This window comes from Odontesthes bonariensis, chromosome 14 (assembly GCF_027942865.1).
Source record: "Odontesthes bonariensis isolate fOdoBon6 chromosome 14, fOdoBon6.hap1, whole genome shotgun sequence".
Lineage (NCBI taxonomy): Eukaryota > Metazoa > Chordata > Actinopteri > Atheriniformes > Atherinopsidae > Odontesthes > Odontesthes bonariensis.
Genome location: NC_134519.1, coordinates 16,835,965 through 16,854,277, shown reverse-complemented (window position 1 = coordinate 16,854,277; position 18,313 = coordinate 16,835,965). Strand labels below are relative to the sequence as shown.

General features: G+C 40.2%; 1 protein-coding gene across 1 annotated transcript in view; it reads right to left on the bottom strand.

Annotated features, from left to right (window-relative positions):
• crhr2 (corticotropin releasing hormone receptor 2) overlaps positions 1–18,313 on the bottom strand; it is a 54,886-nt gene that overhangs the window by 4,404 nt on the left and 32,169 nt on the right. Inside the window, exons 7-11 of the mRNA XM_075482254.1 lie at positions 16,956–17,016; positions 16,799–16,871; positions 16,254–16,339; positions 13,607–13,739; positions 13,042–13,083 (exon numbers count right to left, since the gene is read on the bottom strand). Of these exons, the coding sequence (XP_075338369.1) occupies positions 13,042–13,083; positions 13,607–13,739; positions 16,254–16,339; positions 16,799–16,871; positions 16,956–17,016 (395 nt within the window). The remainder of the gene's footprint in view (positions 1–13,041; positions 13,084–13,606; positions 13,740–16,253; positions 16,340–16,798; positions 16,872–16,955; positions 17,017–18,313) is intronic.

Below are 18,313 nucleotides of genomic sequence, written 5' to 3'. Positions count from 1 at the left end.
TTTTTTTTATACCACTGACCTTTTCTTTAAAATTAACATTAGTATTGTTTTAAGGACATTGAACAGAGTGCCCAATGGAACCCTGTCTGTAGCAGCAGGATGGACCAGCGAAAACAGCCAAAATGGATAGAAATTAGCTATTGTTGTGAAAATGGTCTCCTCATTTCTTATTCTTGATAAACAAGCTGGAACTGGGACTCAAGGTCTTAAATAGTGAACTGTTCCTTTAACAGTGTGTCTGGCCATTACCGGGAGCCTCTGCAGCACATATTAACACGGTGAGATGTTCAGTAATTATACCAGGTTAATGTCGCATGAATTGTAGAATTTAGTGTCATCCTTATGTGTACAGTAACCAGGGGTGGAAAGTAACGAATTACATTTACTCACGTTACTGTAATTGAGTACTTTTTATGAGTAATTTGTAATTTTCTGAGTAGTTTTTGAAATGTGTAATTTTTACTTTTACTCGAGTACATTTTGACCCAAGTACTTTTACTTCGCTACATTTGAAACCCCTCACGTTACTGAGTAAAACAAATATTTATGGTGAAAAATTAAATGCGGGCGGATATTTAAACAGCTGTCCCGGAACTGAAAGTCAATAGCTGGGTTTCACTTGACGTCACTTCCGTATTTTCTAAGCGCGCGAACCTAAGTGGTGGGCAACTGGAGCTGGGTCCCATTGAAAACACTGTGTTTTGTCTGCCACTTTTTTGCCCAAAATGCCTCAGTTTTGTGCCGTTTTTGGATGTTGCAATCGGTCTAACCGAGAGAAGGGAAAGGGTTACTATCGAGTACCTAAGGTAATCGCCCATAGAGGTGAGAAATGGAAAAAACTCACAGAACAACGCCGCAAAAAGTGGATAGTTAACCTACGTTTACAGGGGCTGAATCTGCAAATGCTCGTGTCTGCGGTGACCACTTCGTCAAAGGTATGTATTATGTTGTTAAATGCCAATCAACAGTAATGTAATACGGGCTACGTTTGGGCTTCGTTTTGAAGGCTGCCCCAGCGCGTTGTTGGCTACTGAGTCAGTGGACTGGGCTCCGACGTCAGTATTTGGATCTCGGCATTTTATCAAAACATAAACATTTTTTATTGTTATTCCACAATGAAGTCCCGCAGGTCAGAGGTTTCTGGGGAATTGGAGGGGTACCTTGCCTGTGTGTCGGAGAGCATGGACCTGCTGAACTCCTTCCCAAACATTAAGAGGCGGTCTCTGAAACTCAACACAGGCCTTCCAGCCTCAGCTGCCTGTGAGAGGCTTTTTAGTTCAGCCGGGTTGCTCTTCACAGCAAAGAGAGCAAGACTTACAGCAAAAAACTTCGAAAATCAGCTGCTGCTGAAATTGAACAAGAGCTTTTCTGGTCTAAAGTTGTAGATTATGGGCAGATTTGTGGGATCCTGTGGGCACTGTATTTTGTATAGTGGGATCCTGTGGCATTTTAGTTTGATTTGTGGTATCGTGTGGGCACTTAATTTTGTGTGCATTTAGTTTTTTTAATACTTTGATTGTAGTTTAAATTTCTTTATTCTTATCATAGTGTTGTCCATTGGACAATAGGACTGAAAAAAAATACTTTATTTATCCCAGAGGGAAATTAAATGTTGATGTAACTCAATTAAATCAAGGAGTTATTATAGATGCTGATGGCTGTGGGCAGGAAAGATTTCCTGTAGCGGTCCGTTTTGCATCTAAACTGAAGAAGCCTTTGACTGAAGAGACTCTGTTTTCCGATAACAGTCTCATGGAGAGGATGTTCAGGGTTGTCCATAATTATGGTACAAGTTGTGACTGTCCTTGTGAGGAAGTATGTTCCTGAGCCCAGTTGATCTTTTGCAAGTGTGGATGTGCACTTTAATACACCTCGAAATAGATTAAAACAACTTGTACTGAATTTGATTCATGACTCATCCTTTTTTGCATTAAGAAACTGAAAGTATTTAAGTAACTTTTACTCAAATTACATTTTAAATGAAGTAATTTTGTACTTTTACTCAAGTAAATTTTGAGATGGGTAATTTTACTTTTACTCTGAGTAGAATTTAGGCAAAGTAAAGATACTTTTACTTAATTACAATTTTTCAGTACTCTTTCCACCTCTGACAGTTACCAGTGAAGGACTTGTACAGAATCCATCTAATAAAAAAGATGGCAAAAACAGACCAGGAAATGGTTTATTTGGAGCGACAGATCAGGAAAGATGATCTGGAAATAGAAATATTGGAACATAAATTACAGGTGGGCAGTGGCGTGCACAGGGGGGGGCAGTCACCCAATTGTTGAAAAACGTGTGCTAAAGTGCCCTCTTGGAAGCCGAAATGTATGCTAAAGTGCCCTCTTGGAAGCCAAAACGTGTGCTAAAGTGCCCTCTTGGAAGCCAAAACGCGTGCTAAAGTGCCCTCTTGGAAGCCAAAACGCGTGCTAAAGTGCCCTCTTGGAAGCCAAAACGTGTGCTGAAGTGCCCTCTTGGAAGCCAAAACGCGTGCTAAAGTGCCCTCTTGGAAGCCAAAACGTATGCTAAAGTGCCCTCTTGGAAGCCAAAACGCGTGCTAAAGTGCCCTCTTGGAAGCCAAAACGTATGCTAAAGTGCCCTCTTGGAAGCCAAAACGCGTGCTAAAGTGCCCTCTCGATAGCCAAAACGCATGCTAGAGTGCCCTCTTGGGAGCCAAAACATGTGTTAAAATGCCCTCAAGTGCTTTCTTGGGAGCCAAAACGTATGCTAAACTGCCCTCTTGGTAGCCAAATGTTAAAATGTCCTATTTTACTGTAGTTCTACTTTCCACATATGAGCACAAACACTTTGAGACTAGTCGTCGTCGTTCATCATAGTTTGTTTCTTTTGCGTTGTCAAATAAATAGTTTAAATGTGTATTGTTTCCTGTGTGATTTTTATCGCAGAGCCCTCTTGGGTGAAGAAAATACATTAAACTCCAGAAGACTATTAGGACCAAGAAATACTATGACACATTACTGTTGCAATGACTTTTATGTTGGGCCATTTGTTTATCTATATTGAGCCAGAACTATATCTCACAGAACCAGTTTGGATTATCTGGAGCTGATATGGTGTTAAAACGCACTAGAATACAGGAAATGGGATTTACTTAATTCAATTCAAATTCAATTCAAAAATACTTTATTTATCCCAGAGGGAAATTAAATGTTGATGTAGCTCAATTAAATCAAAGAGTTATTATAGATGCTGATGGCTGTGGGCAGGAAAGATTTCCTGTAGCGGTCCGTTTTGCATCCAAACTGAAGAAGCCTTTGACTGAAGAGACTCTGTTTTCTGATAACAGTCTCATGGAGAGGATGTTCAGGGTTGTCCATAATTCTCTTGATTTTATGCAAAATCCTTCTTTGCATTATTGTCTCCAGAGGTTCCACAGTCGTCCCCAGAACAGAACCAGCCTTCCTTATCAGGTTGTTGAGTCTTTTTAGGTCCCTGGTTCTGATGCTGCTGCCCCAACAGATGACGCAAGAGGAAATGACGCTCTCAACAACAGACTTGTAGAAGATCTGCAACATCTTGTTGCAAACCTTGAAGGACCTTAGCTTCCTCAAGAAGTACAGTCTGCTCTGTCCTTTCTTGTAGATTGCTTCACTGTTGTGTCTCCAGTCCAGTCTGTTGTCCACATGAACACCAAGGTATTTATATTCCTCAACCACCTCCACTTCTTCTCCCATGATGGAAACAGGGTTTGATCTGACCCTGTTTCTCCTGAAATCTACAATCATCTCCTTTGTTTTGTTAACATTCAAGATGAGATGATTGTTCCCACACCATGCCACAAAGCGGTCCACCAGCTCTCTGTACTCAGCTTCTTGTCCATCTCTGATACACCCGACTACTGCAGAGTCATCTGAATATTTCTGTAGATGACAGGAGTCTGACTTGTACTGGAAGTCTGAAGTGTACAGAGTGAAAAGGAATGGTGAGAGTACAGTCCCCTGTGGTGCTCCTGTGCTGCTGATCACCTGGTTAGACACACAATTCTTCAGTCTGACAAACTGTGGTCTGTTTGTCAGGTAGTCATTAATCCAGGTGATTGTTGAGGCCTCCACCTGAGTCTTCTGGAGTTTCAGACTAAGCAGATCAGGCTGGATTGTGTTAAATGCACTGGAGAAATCAAAGAACATGATCCTCACAGTGCTGCCTGCTTTATCCAGATGACAGTGGGTTTGTTGAAGCAGGTGTATGATAGCGTCTTCAACTCCAACTCCATGGCGATAAGCAAACTGCAGGGGGTCCTGATATGTGCTGGTTTGCTTACACAGGTGGGTCAACAGGAGTCTCTCCAGGACCTTCATGATGTGGGATGTCAGTGCAACAGGTCTGTAGTCATTGATATCTGAAGGGTGAGTTTTCTTTGGTACCGGAACCAGACAGGATGTCTTCCACAACAGTGGTACCTTCTCTTGGGTCAAGCTAAGGTTGAAAAGGTGTTGCAGAATCCCACAGAGCTGCTCTGCACAGGCCTTCAGGACTCGGGGGCTGACACCATCTGGACCTGCAGCCTTGTTCCGGTTCAGTCTTTCCAACTGCCTCTTCACCTGACTTCTAGAAACAGAAAAGTGGGAGGGGGAGGCAAAGGGGACAGCAGCATCTCCTGATTGGGTTGAAGACAAACTAGTGGAAGCAGAAGAATCCATGACTGAGGTGGAGGTGGAGATGTTACAGGAAAGCTGTGGGTCAGAGGAGGGTGGGATGTCTCTTTGGCTGGGAACAGGATGGGAGGATGGTGAGCTTGTTCCTGAACTGAACCTATTGAAGAATGTGTTCAGCTCATTTGCTCTGTCCAGACATCCATCCATCCGATCCTCCCACTGCTTGAGGCCTGTGATCTTCTTCATTCCTGACCACACATCTCTGATATTGTTCCTCTGCAGTTTACTCTCAAGCTTCTTTCTATACACCTCCTTGCTCTCTCTGATCTTGACTTTGAGCTGCTTCTGTATACTCCTCAGTAACTCCCTGTCTCGCTCCCTAAAGGCTCTTTTTTTCCTGTTCAATAGTTCCTTTAGCTCACTGGTGATCCAGGGTTTGTTATTAGGGAAGCATCTCACTGTTCTGGTGGGGATGGTGTTGTCCACACAGAAGTTTATATAGTCAGTCACACACTCAGTCATGGCATTAATGTCCTCTCCATGTGGCTTACAAAGAGAAATCCAATCGGTTGCATCAAAACAACCCTGTAAGGCTTCTTCAGCTTCCTCTGACCACTTTCTAACAGTCCTTTTTGTGACAGGTAGTCTCTGGACAAGGGGTTTATATGCTGAACAGAGAAAAACAAGGTTGTGATCTGATTTTCCCAGGGGAGGTCTTGATTTGGAAATGTATGAATCCTTGACATTTGTGTAAAACAAATCCAATGTCTTGTTTTCTCTGGTGGAGCAGCTGACAAACTGTTGAAAAGTTGGCAGTGTAGCAGAGAGTGAGGCATGATTAAAATCACCAGATATTGCCACAAAAGAATTGGGGTGTTGAGTCTGTATCTTAGCAACAACGGAACTGATGACATCACATGCAGTGTCGGCAACAGCTGAGGGTGGAATGTAAACAGCCACCAAAACAACACTGGTGAACTCTCTTGGCAAATATTATGGACGAAAACTTACTGCCAATAGTTCAATGTCAGGACTACAGAGACGACTCTTCACAGTAACATGTCCTGGGTGACACCATCTGTTGTTGACAAGCACTGCCAATCCACCCCCTTTCCTTTTCCTGCTACTCTTTAAATCTCGATCTGCTCGTACAGTCAGGAAGCCCGGCAGAGAGACGCTGGAGTCGGGTATATGATCCTGTAGCCATGTCTCAGTAAAACACATAATGCTACATTCCCGATATTCTTGCTGAGTCCTTGTCAAGGCTAAAAGTTCATCCAACTTGTTAGCTAACGATCTTACATTTCCCATGATGCAGGATGGCAGAGATGGTTTGAACTTCTTCTTTCTTTCTCTCCTCTTTGCTCCTGCTCTGCATCCACAACGCCTCCTTTTCAATTCCAGTGGGATTTCTGGCTTCAGTTGTCGAATTATTTCTGCTTTTCCAATGTTATTCAGCTGCTCCCTGTTGTAAACCACCTTGTTGCTATGGTTATGCATCATGACAAAAGAGTAAAATATACAAAAGTATTGGGAAAAATTAATCCAGCTGCACAGCATCCAAGGCAGGAAGGAACAGTTGTCCAAAAAATGCAATTTCTTCCAAGAAATAACCGGAATGAAATTTAGAAAAAAAGAAAAATCTCAATGTGAGGTACAGAGCTACTCCAACGTGCTGCCACCCTCAGCAGCGCATTCTAGAACAATTGACCCCCTATAGGGATTTATTTCCTTCATACATCCATGTCGCTGTGGTCTTCATAGTCCAACGTTAAAATCCACACAGTTCTCATGGAGGCTAACAGTAAACTAACCTGAACAGTCGGTCTAGTTAAGTCTGTTTTAAGGTGAAGCAGCTTTTAGCTGTTATGCTGCACACAACTGGAACAAACTACCAGCAGAACTGAAATCAGCCCCAACTGTAAGCACTTTTAAATCCAGGTTAAAAACATTTCTCTTTCGGTGCGCTTATGGTTGAGTTTATATCTTTCTTTTTCCCCTCTTCTTTGATTGCTTTTAACTGTGTTTTTCTGTTCTTTTAAATGCCTTGTCTTTGAGTTGCCTGTGGTATGAAATGCGCTGTATAAATAAAGATGCCTTGCCTTGCCTTGAGGCTATATAACGTGCCATTTGTATAACATATAAAACGTGTCTAAAGTGCCCTCTACAGTGGTGAGGGCGCACTATATGTGTCCTTTTTTTTTTCTTTCCGCCCCTGCCCTTCAAAAAGTCTGTGCACACCACTGCAGGTGGGTGCATGGTCACAGGTGAAATATGTTGATTAATGGAACAATATGGGCCTACGAATACTGACTGTCGCATTTGTATTTGCAGGAAATAAAGAAGAAATGAAATATTAATGATCTGTCTTTATTTGGCTGCCATTTCCAAAAAAAAACAAAAAACAGAGAGCAGTGCAGATCATTTGCTCTGAACTTGGAGCACATCCGCGGTGTGTGACATTGCAAATGTATGGCCGGAGAATGTTGTTGAGATAGTTGATGGAGCGAGACGAAAAAACGGTACCGCTCAATTAAATATTCGTCTGGCAATGACAATATATCGATCCGTGGTCTAAGAACTCTCTCCCGACGCAAGGCTATGCGGATTAATTCCGCTTCAATATCAACAGGATATCGGAGAAACGGACAGCCCATGTGTAACAGCTCAGCAGGAAGGAGGAGACGGGGATAACCTCAGAGCTAGAACCTACCAGCGAGCAGGTTATGTTCACAGACTAAGTTACCACAGTAACAGACCCAGAGTTTAGGTTACCTATCTTTCTGGAACTGAAAACTCATTGTTTCCCTCATCTCAGGGTTAACAAACTCTTTCTGGGTTACCCCCCATGTATATCATTTGACCCATTGGTGTTTTCACAGTAAGTCCCTAGTGAGGCAAATTAGGCCCCTATTCATATTTCCAAACCTCTTATAATATAGATTGTTCTAGGGACTGATAGCAGTGACAGAAGAAGGAAGATGAAGACAGCGGTAATAATAATAATAATAATAATAATAATAATACTAATAATAATAAACACAGTCTGTGTAAGTAAGATTGAATCAGTGACTACAAGAAAGTGCAAGGCATGTCCTGTTGTGATTAGTGGTTAGCGTTAAAAGTAGATTGGGAGACTGGTTGTCAAGGTAGATTGGCAATTGGTTACCAAAGCAAGCACCAATCCAATCCAACATCTTGTATGTTTGATACATTCAAAAATCAAAGTATAAAGACAGTAAGCCATCACAGATCAAAGGTGTTTTTCTGTTTCATGCTGAACATCCCTTCTCTTTGAAGTACCTTCATGTATGAAAAGATACAAGAATGGTGTTGACCCTCATTTCTAACATTTGTCCAGAAGCTACAGAAAGCTCCAGCTAAAGTTTAGTTTCACGAAGAGACACAGGGGAAGCAGTTTGTGTTTCTTAAGGATTGCTACCACTGTCTGACATTGTATGTAATATATTAAACTGTGTTGCATCCTGTTGCTCATGCTACCTAGTTTTTGCCACAGGAGGGAAGGATTGTCATGGAAAGAGTCTTAATACACATCCTGGCACAAATTATCTTCCAGTAGGAGGAGACCAGTAGGTATTTTTTTGCAGTCATAAGAGCTTGAATAAGGGCAACTGGACTACTTATTGGATCTTGAAGACGTTTCACCTCTCATCCGAAAGGCTTCTTCGGTTCTGAACTACATGGTGGGGAGTATCAGCATATAAGCAGAGAGGGTCGCTACACTCACATGTCACCAAACCCCCTGACCAATATGCATGTCGTTAGAGTCATTATCACCTATGAATTATCAAGCTGCCTGAAAGTTTGGTCACAGGATCCAAGGTGTGAATGGTTGTAGTTGTAGTTGTATTGTAGTTGCTAGGAAGGTGATATCTGAGACCACCTCTTCTGTTAAAAGATGTTTTTTCCATTTTAACATAGATGGCTTCCCTGATTCCTCTCTCAGGTGCTGTTTACACATACCCGGGTATTTTGATAAACGGATATTTTCTAACCTTTGTTTGCAAAAAAAACTAGGTGCACACAGCCCCGTTTTTAAAAAAAAACACGTCTACATTGATCCGCATAAATACGCTATCAAGAGCTGTTAAATTACGCCAAGCCTGACGGTGGCAGTGTTAGAACAATGAGAATTCCACACAAGCCAATCAGACACGAAGAACTTCCGGATCCTTTTCAAGAAGAAAATATGGCGCCAGGCCCATGTGTGTGGACTGATAGCGAGACTGAGCTACTTTTACACGTTGCGCTGGACTATAAAACTGCTAAAGCCGTGAAAAATGTCTTTGTTGTTCAATACATTGTATGACTGTAATTTTCAAAATCACACAAGCGAGTATAGCTCTCAACAACAGAAATGCTGCTAGTACCTCCATGCTTGCCAGATAAACAATGGACGGAGAGAATGGCGTTTTCACGATAGCATCCTGCCAACATGGCGGATAGGGGCGGGGCTCTGTACTATGACGACAACTCCTCATTCCATTCCTAAAACTCCGTTTTGTCTCTTTCAACCAGTTTACACACAAACACTAAACGGAGTTTTTAAAAAATCTCCACTTTTGCCGGAGTTTTTTTTTAGCTTTGTTTTCGGAGGAAAAAACTCCGTTTGTGTATAAACGAAAGGCACAAACGAAGGGAAAGGTCTTCGTTTATCAAAATACCCGGGTATGTGTAAACAGCACCTCAAACCATCTGTCTTCTCTGTCCAGAATGTGTATGTCACTGTCCTCAAAAGAGGGTCCCTTTTCCTTGAGATGTAGTCTTGCTGAGTCTTGACCTGGGGTCCGTTTCACAAAGCAGGTTCAACCAACTCTCAGTCTATTCCTGATCTCTGAGTTGATCTACTCTGTGATAGAAAACCCTGAGTTTTCGGTTCCAGAAACGCTGATTTGAGTGAGTTTAATCAACTCTGAGTAGGTTCACCTTGAGTTTTGCGTGTGCGCCACAACTTCAAAAAGCCAGCATCAATGGAGCCCCGATTCAACGAGTCACCATGGCAACGGGGAAGAGGAGGGGCTACGTTTTTCACCAACCTCGAATCGGAAATCTTAATGCGCTCATACGGCGAGTTTCAATACGTTTTTAGAAATAAGTGCACCGCTGCAGCTACAAAAGCGTAAGTTTAAATGTAGTCCTTTGCGATCATAATAATATTACTGGGAAAACTGCTTGAATGGTAACCCATTCATTTATTTCCTTTAGGTGCAATCTCGCGGGGGAGAAGCGCACTTGGCAGCAGCTTAAGATGAAATATAAAAACATTGTTCAAACGGATGAGACCTCGGCATGGAGGTACCTTATTTTGATCATGTTTTACACTGTAAAATAAATATTAAGTGGCTATTTGACTGTGCAGTTATTTTATTCCCAACATAATGCTGTTTTCACACACATAAACTATGTCTTCTCATCTATATCATGTTCTGTTAAATACTTATGCCTATTTAAACTAACACAGACTTCTACTGAGCCAACAGAAAGAAGGCAGATGCCTGTATAACGGGTGGTGCCCAGCACCGCCACATCTTATGGAAGGCCAGTGGCTAAGGGAATCCACCCCAAGACACAAGTGCCTTTATAAAATATAATAGGCCTATATATGTCTTTTTTAAGCCTAGTCATACAAATATTTATTTGTCTTTTATGTCTTTTTTTTCTTTTGTCCCAACAAAATTCTGATGGTGCCGCTCAAAAAGATAATTGTCTGTAAATGCAAAAATCTATGCGCGGTCTGATAACCATCTCCGACGAATATTTAATTCTCCGCACAATAATGCTGCGCCTTCATCCACAGGATCGTTGTCAAAAGGACATGCCATGTTCGTGAAAAAAGTAATCTTCTACTGTGCCTAATGGACTTCTAGAAGTAGAAGAATTCGCTCTGCTGACTGAATGAATGAGGAAATCAAATGGCGTGTGGCTGAAAGAGGGCGGAGACAGAGAGAAACTCGAGGTTTCTTGAGGAAAACCTGGTCCCGACCAGGTTAGGTTCAGAGAGTCTGTTACTCCGGTAACTGACCAAAAGGTTAGGTTACCTCTCTTTGTGAAACAGGCTAGAGTTACCCCTCTTTCTCGGGGTTGAGTTACCTCCCTTTGTGAAACGGAACTCTCAGGGTTTCCCTCATTTCAGGGTTAATCAACTCAGAGTTTTCACTAAACCTGCTTCGTGAAACGGACCTCTGAAGAGGTGGCTCTCCTATGTTGTGTCATGCACGTGTGGAGCTCTTGTTTGGTCTCCCCTATATACAGGTCGCTGTACTGCACTGCATACACAACACCACTCAGTTTTTGTTTGGGTGTTTTGTTCTTTTTGTGAACCAAACTTTGTCTGAGGGTGTTCTTTGGTTTGAGGTGCACTGGAATGTCATGTTTGGAGAAGATCCTTCTAGGTTTCTCTGAGACTCCTGCCACATATGGAATTACAGTAGGTTTGCGGCTGTTGTTCTTAGAATCTCTAACAGTGTGGTTTGGTCAAGTTGTCTTTGCTGATTTGACAAAGGCCCAGTTGGGATAACCACAGGTTTGAAGAGCTCTCTTGGAGTGCTCATGTTCCTTTTGTTTTCCCTCTGCCTTAGCAGGTACACTCTCAGCCCGGAGATTTAGAGTTCTGATGGCAGCCAGTTTGTGTTCTAGTGGATGAGTTGAAAAGCAGGTACTGGTCAGTGTGTGTGGGTTTCCTGTAAACCTCAGTGTTAAGACTTCCATCCTCTTCAATGTACACATCACAGTCCAAAAAAGGCAGCTTGTCTTTTGCCTTCTCCCTTGTTGAACTTGATGTTGCTGTCCACTGAGTTGATGTGCTCCATGAAAGACCTCCACATCTTGAGTTTTGATCTAGACCCAGGTGTCTTACACATATCTGAACCAGTGGCTTGGTGTTGTTCCTTTGTATGAGCTAAGTGCTTTGCTTTCTACTTCCTCCATTTAAAGGTTAACCACAGTGGGGGACACAGGAGATCCCATGGTACAGCTGTGCTTCTGTCTGTAGAAACAATCATTGAAATAGGTAGAGGCAAAGGTTCAATAGGACACAGATCTGATCAGGAGGGAAGTTGGTTCTGTTGGTGAGTGAGTCATCTTGCTGAAGCCGTTTCCTGAAAGTCTCAACTGCTGCTGAAATTGGTATGCAGGTAAAAAGTGAGGTCACATCAAAGGACACAATAGTTTCACTTGGAGAAGTTTCAGATGTTGGATCTTCTTCAAAGTGTGTGGAGTTCTGTATATGATTCAATGTGTTTCCTACCAGGGGTACTAAGATGGGGGCAAGGTGTTTGGCAATGTTAGAGGTGAGGTGAGTAAATGCTGCTGATAATGGGTCTGGGTGGGACTCCCTCCTTGTTCTATCTTGGGAAGTCCATAGATGCACGGTGTGGCGTCCCCAGGATAAAGTCTGTGGTAGAAAGAGCGGTCAATGACTTTGTCCTTTTCCAGGTCTTGAGGGTAATCTGTTACTTTCTTATATTTGTTTGTATGATCCCTCTTCAGAGCCTTGATTCATTTGACTAACATCCTTTTCTGGTTGGATGAGGTACCTATCTGAAAAGTTCTTCACCCAATGGTCTTGAATTTCCATGTCTGTGGTGTCATGTCCTTGTCTGATGTTCCAGGAAGCATAGGCTCTTTGCTGTAGGGTTTGAAATTTCTACTTTTGGCATTATTTGCCCTTCTTGTGTTACAAAACACTTTTTTTTTTTTTTTTAAACAAAGCTGTAGACCTCCTCTGTGACCGTATTGGGTAGAAGTGCAAGATCCCTCTTGTGAATAAGTGCATCAATGGTGAAATTGACCTGTCTTATTATTTCGTTAAGAAGCCTTCTTGAGCCTTCAACCGTACTTCTACCCATTACAAAAATAAATAGATTACATAGTATTCAATTATTCTTAAACATGAAAGAAAAGCTTTGAATGGTGGTGGTGAAAAAGTCATGCTCAACCCTTGACGTGAAGTCTTAAATTGCAAGAAGCGATTTTCAAGTTATTCCTCATTTAAAATCAGAAACTCCATCCACAAGAGGGAGAGCAGCAAGAGGGTCCATTATTTTTCACAATTAGCTTGAAATATGTAATCCTCATCTTGGCTTTAATGACTATCAAACAGCTGGTGACATTCTGGTGATTAGCTTTTGTTTTAATCATGAGGAAAATGACAGCAGTTAGGGAAGGTTTTCTATCATATTTAGGCACCATTGTGCCACAATTTCAATGACAGAACAAAAACATCTTCATGCATTCATGTTAGTTAAAGTTGATGCAGTCTGGTAGAGTATAGCAAACTTTTAATTACGTGTTACATTTGTAAAAGACAATCAAACCAGTGAAAGACCTCCATTTACGATTTTATTAAAATGATAAATCAAAAAACACATAACAGACAGTCTTTTGCCAAACTTCAGTGACTCACCTCTCCATTGAGAAAGCAGTAAAACACCGACACAAAGAATCCCTGCGGAATAAAACGCATCACTTTTAGAAGCAGAATATAAGGCTGTGTCATGTAATACTGATTTAATTACACATCTAATTCTGATGGCACAGTCATTAAGAATAAGAAAAGAGAAATTATGCATTGTATTTGAGGAGCAAATTTTGTCATGGCAAACAACTCTTACGTTTCTTCAGTTTAAATTCCCCCATTGTCCTCCCACTCAGTCTTACATTTAACTGCAGAGGATGGGAAGATACAAAAAAAAAAAAAAAGCCACAGAGCAAAAATCATGCTCACATAACCCTGGTAATCCTGACAGCTGAGAGCACTGAACATAAGGCAGGAGGGACGTAGCGTGTGTCAGCAAAGCCAGGATGCTATCTCTAATTATCCTCCCACAGGAAGGCTCAAAACCTGCTTAAAGGCATGAAACAACTTCACAATACTACACTCAGATTTATTCACATGCTAATTTTGCACATTGTGTGTGGGTTTCTAATTGTGGGCCACCACTGCACTGCATTATTATTCTTTTTCTTACCTGAAAAGACTGTAAAGAGTTGAAATATATGAAAACAATTTGAGAGATGTCATCCTCCCCTGGATTTACAAAGAACAGCATGTAGGTGATGCCCAGCAAAGGTAGCAAGACTAGTGTGGCTTTCACAGCTTTTCTGTGAAGATAGGGAAAGAACATCAGCAACCTCATTTCTACAATTACAAAAATAGAAACTTGAATGTCATCCAAGCTGATGCTGGAAATGGCTGCCTCTGTGTCTTACTGTGTGACAGACTGTTAAAAAGAAAAAAACTAAACCCACATCTGCATTATCATAATGCATTACTGCCTTATTTCAGATGATGTCTGATTTGCAGGAAAGGACCACTTTCTATTAAGGGGACTCCAGATTTCTAATTAGTTTTGATTAGTGCCAATTCCTCATGAACTAGTCGAAAGTCATTGACAAGTATGGAGTTACGGTTGGATGATTTGTGAGTTTAATGCATTTCTAAATGTTTCACTTGCCAGCCAAGAATGAATGTAAATATGTAATAAATGTAAATATATTATCAATAAAGCTTTAGTTATGTCATGTGCACATGTAAATATCACTACATTGATCTTATTTTAGCTGAAAGTTACACAGCTCTCTTGCACAGGATAAATGGTTAATTCTTTAACTGGAAAATGCTTTCTGTTGAGCTTGCAAGAAAGTCACTGCAAGGGCAATAATATAAGCAACAATAAAATAAAACCATTTAAAATAATATTGGAACTTTGAATGTGTGCTGTGACAGGGCAACAATCAATAGATGACAGTAAACAATTCTTATATACATGAACATATATTCATGGATTTTAAAGGAACAGATAACATCAAGCTAACACCTACTTGAAAAGCCTAATTAACAAAGTCTGAACTGTGATGCTTTATGTATTCTTCAAATAACCTGATCAGGTTAGAAAAAAACAAACCAAAAAAACGACAAACAGACTTAACATACAAACAGCAGGTGTTGAAAGGTCAACACCACAAATGCAGCAAATGCAAAACAACATACATTCTGAAGACAGCTCTCAAGCTCACATAAGAACACTGCTATTGCTCACTCGCCAAGTCTTGACACACAAAGAGACACATGAGGGATTTTTTACTACTTTCCAACAGCTAATGCAGAGACTGAATTAAACAGTCTCTTGCAAAAAGCACTCTAACTGTCTTGATTTCCCTCAAATACAAGACTTAGGTATGACAGACCCATCTAATTCAAAACCTCTCCACAGGAAATTTGCGAAGAATTGCAAACAGAGGGCCCAAGAAGCTCAACAGGGAACAGTCATCATGACAAGTTCATCTGATCGGGCTAAAAGCATGTCTGTAAAAAATTATGGCTAAAACATCATTATGCTTATTTGGTTGCTTTACCATTGGGAGAAATGTTCAAAACCCATCTGGTAAGTTTTGTGAGGCTTGATCTGACACTGCTCAGTGCCACTTGTTGTAAAGACAGGATAGAAGTACGCCACACATTTGTGTTTGGGTAGTTTGTTGTTGTGAATCTTGTGAGGACTTATCTGTGCCAATTTTAGGACACGATGAACAAAGTGTGTGGCTTGTGAAAAACTTTTTAAACATCTTGTTTATTATTTCTATCATAATTCCTTTTTGGGATGCATTTGGAGTTCATGTAACAACTTTGGCTGTGATGAAGGAACACTTTTGGATACTGGTGAGTAGATGAAGGGGGGGGGCATGAAAAAATTTTGCGATGAAAATTGACAAGAAAGCGTTATTTCAATGAGGTTTAATCCAAGGGATTGTGTCCCATTTGTGAAAATCAGGAACATGGGTCAAGAGTTTTGTGCATAAACACTGATCTAACTTAAACTTAAAAAGTTGGTGTTAGAATGCTCGAGGTGCAGTCATAAAAGTGGTAAAATGTATCAGACTAATATCTCCAGTCAGTGTGCCAAATTTCAAAACACAACATGGATCTAGATGCCATAAACTCCAATAGCATGAAATTAATGGAGAAAGAGAGAGAAATTCAAGTAGAAATAGTAAAAACCCTACCATAGGTGGCGATATAGGCTGCTGGGCCCTCACTTACATTTTAAATTAGACTATCTTAGAAATTACCATAAAGTTTAATCTGAATATTTATAATATGATGCAAGAAATACTACACATATTGCAAAAAAATTAATAAATGAACAAAGCAAGCAAAGTATTGTAAGTGATGAGTATCGTTTACAGTCCTTTTTTTAATTAAGATCACTGCCCATTGCATTGGCATTCTGGTAAGATACATCACAGAAACAGGTTTAATTTATGTGATTTATTCTTTTAAAATCCATAAAATAACTGGACTACTATGTCTGGAAGTGACAGAAAAATGAACATATATCTGAATTGTGACCGATATGGAATCCAAACAGACGTGGCTCTGATTTAATTGTGATATCAATAACATTAAATCCATTTATTTTAAAATATCTTTACACAGATGGCAAATATAAATTCAATGAATTGTATGAAATTAGACCTGACACTGTTTGTAAATTTCCCTTTACAGCTCAATTTATTATTTATGGCACTAAAACACACTCCATGTTCTCTTTGAAAGAAACAAATAGAAGGAAAAAACCATGACGTTCAACACAAGTACACACAAAACTAACTTACCTGTATTGTATTGTTTCAGATGTGGTTGAGGCCCTTAGCTTGGTCATAAGAATTCTTACTATGTTGAAGAGGAAAACAAAGTTGATCTAGAAAAAAAAAGACAAACAGCAATCAGTTTAACCTTGTGGTAATGACTTCGTTTGAAGAACACAGAAAACAATTATCTGGTGTGAAGAGACAGCTCAGCGAGTGCTGACCCAGGGGGAGAAGAGGACAACTCAAAGAAAGTATGAAAGGACACGCACGTCAGGAGTGGTCAGTGTACTACATGCTTGTGAAGGCTTTTACAAAACCATTAGGGCTGATACATTTCTATAAAAACAATTTGCTATTTTCAGGAGACTCGTGTTTTAAAAACAAACTATCATAAAGATCCATTTCACTTGCCAAAAAGGCTAGTATAACAATGTTAGACTTTTAGTATAACATTAAGTTTGGGGGCTTCTTTAAATCAGTTTAAGCCAACAAGTAACTATTAGTGATGACTCTTATGCTGGTGATACATGCGTGGTACAGGCTAAGAAGAAAATAAAAGTGTTGCTCACCAAGAGCACAAGAATAACTGGTCCTTGGTAAATATAGTCCACATATTTCCCAGGCTCTATACCAAACCAACATCTGTTGACAGAAAAAAAGAAAGAAAGGGACAATGAAGTGAAGCAAACACTCAAGAAAGAAATTACCCTAAATTGAAATACTCACTGTTCATTTTCATAATACAGCTTTGCAATGGCCCAAGCCACGATTATAGGACACGGGATACCTGAATGAAAGATAGATTCATGTGGGTGAGACACAATAAGTAAATACTGCAGTATGGGTATAGAAAGTATTTGCAAAAAGTTAAAAATAGCAAAAAACAGGGATGTCCAAAATCGGTCCTCTAGGGTTGCAGTCCTGCGGGTTTTAGATGTTTCTCTGCTTCAACACACCTGATTCAGATTAAATAGATCCCTTCAAAGGATTGTTAAGTTCTGCACAATTCTGCTCTGAATCAGGTGTGCTGAAACAAGGAAACTGTCGTGGGACTATGTTTTAGGTCATGTTTGGTTTTTAGATCACGTTTTAGTCATGTCTTAGTTTAGTTCTTAGTTTTCCCAATCAGCTGCACTCTATCCCTAATCACCCTCCACAGCATTTAGTTTCCAAGTTCCCTCATTGTTTTGTGAGATCCTTCCCCGTCAACACGCTCCATGCCATGCCACGACCCAGTTAAGTGTTTTTTTCCATGCAATGCCAAGTGTTTTGTTTTGTTAAATATTTTTCCACAGTTTAGGTTTTTGAATCCGGCTCAGCCGCGCTTTCTGTTGGTACTTTGTTTCAGTGAAATAAATCAAGTTTGCTTTTTTCAATATCCGCATCCGTGTCCTTCTCACCCACCCTCACTGACAGAAACGTGTAAAACCTGCAGGACAGCGGCCCTCAAGGACCGGATGTGGACATATCTGAGCTAAAAGGAAGACATGACTTTAATATCTCAATAATGTATATGTCCTTAGTAACTTCACGACACATACCTTTTCTCATAACAAATCTAGAAGTTCATACTACAAAGTAAACTCTTCAAAAAGAGAAATATTTGTCCTTATCTGAAAAAAATAGTTTGAGTGACAGCTTAATTTCTTCTAGTTGAATGTTGAGACAACAGTTGAAAAAAAAAATATTTATTTGAATATGAATCTTTGCGTATTGTTTTCATTCCATTGCAGTTGGTTCTTTTGGCAATGTTATTGGCAAGTCATGTTTTGTGTGCTGTTTGATGTGAGTGGAGTTTATATACTTTATTGTTGTAATGTTTTTTTCTTGAGGACCTCTCTACAAACTAAGTTTCCCATCAGGGACAATAAAATGACTGAACTTAACACTGCTGTTACACAGTGTTTTTTTTTTTTTTTTTTTAAAAAAAGCTCTTCACAATCGAGCACTTAATTCTTGAGTTTTTCAACCTGTCAAACAAGACAACAAAACTGTCACTGTCATACGTCTAGAAATCTGAAATGAATGGTAAACTGATCTTCAATAGAGTTGATACATACAGGTCCAAAGCCTATTTTGATACT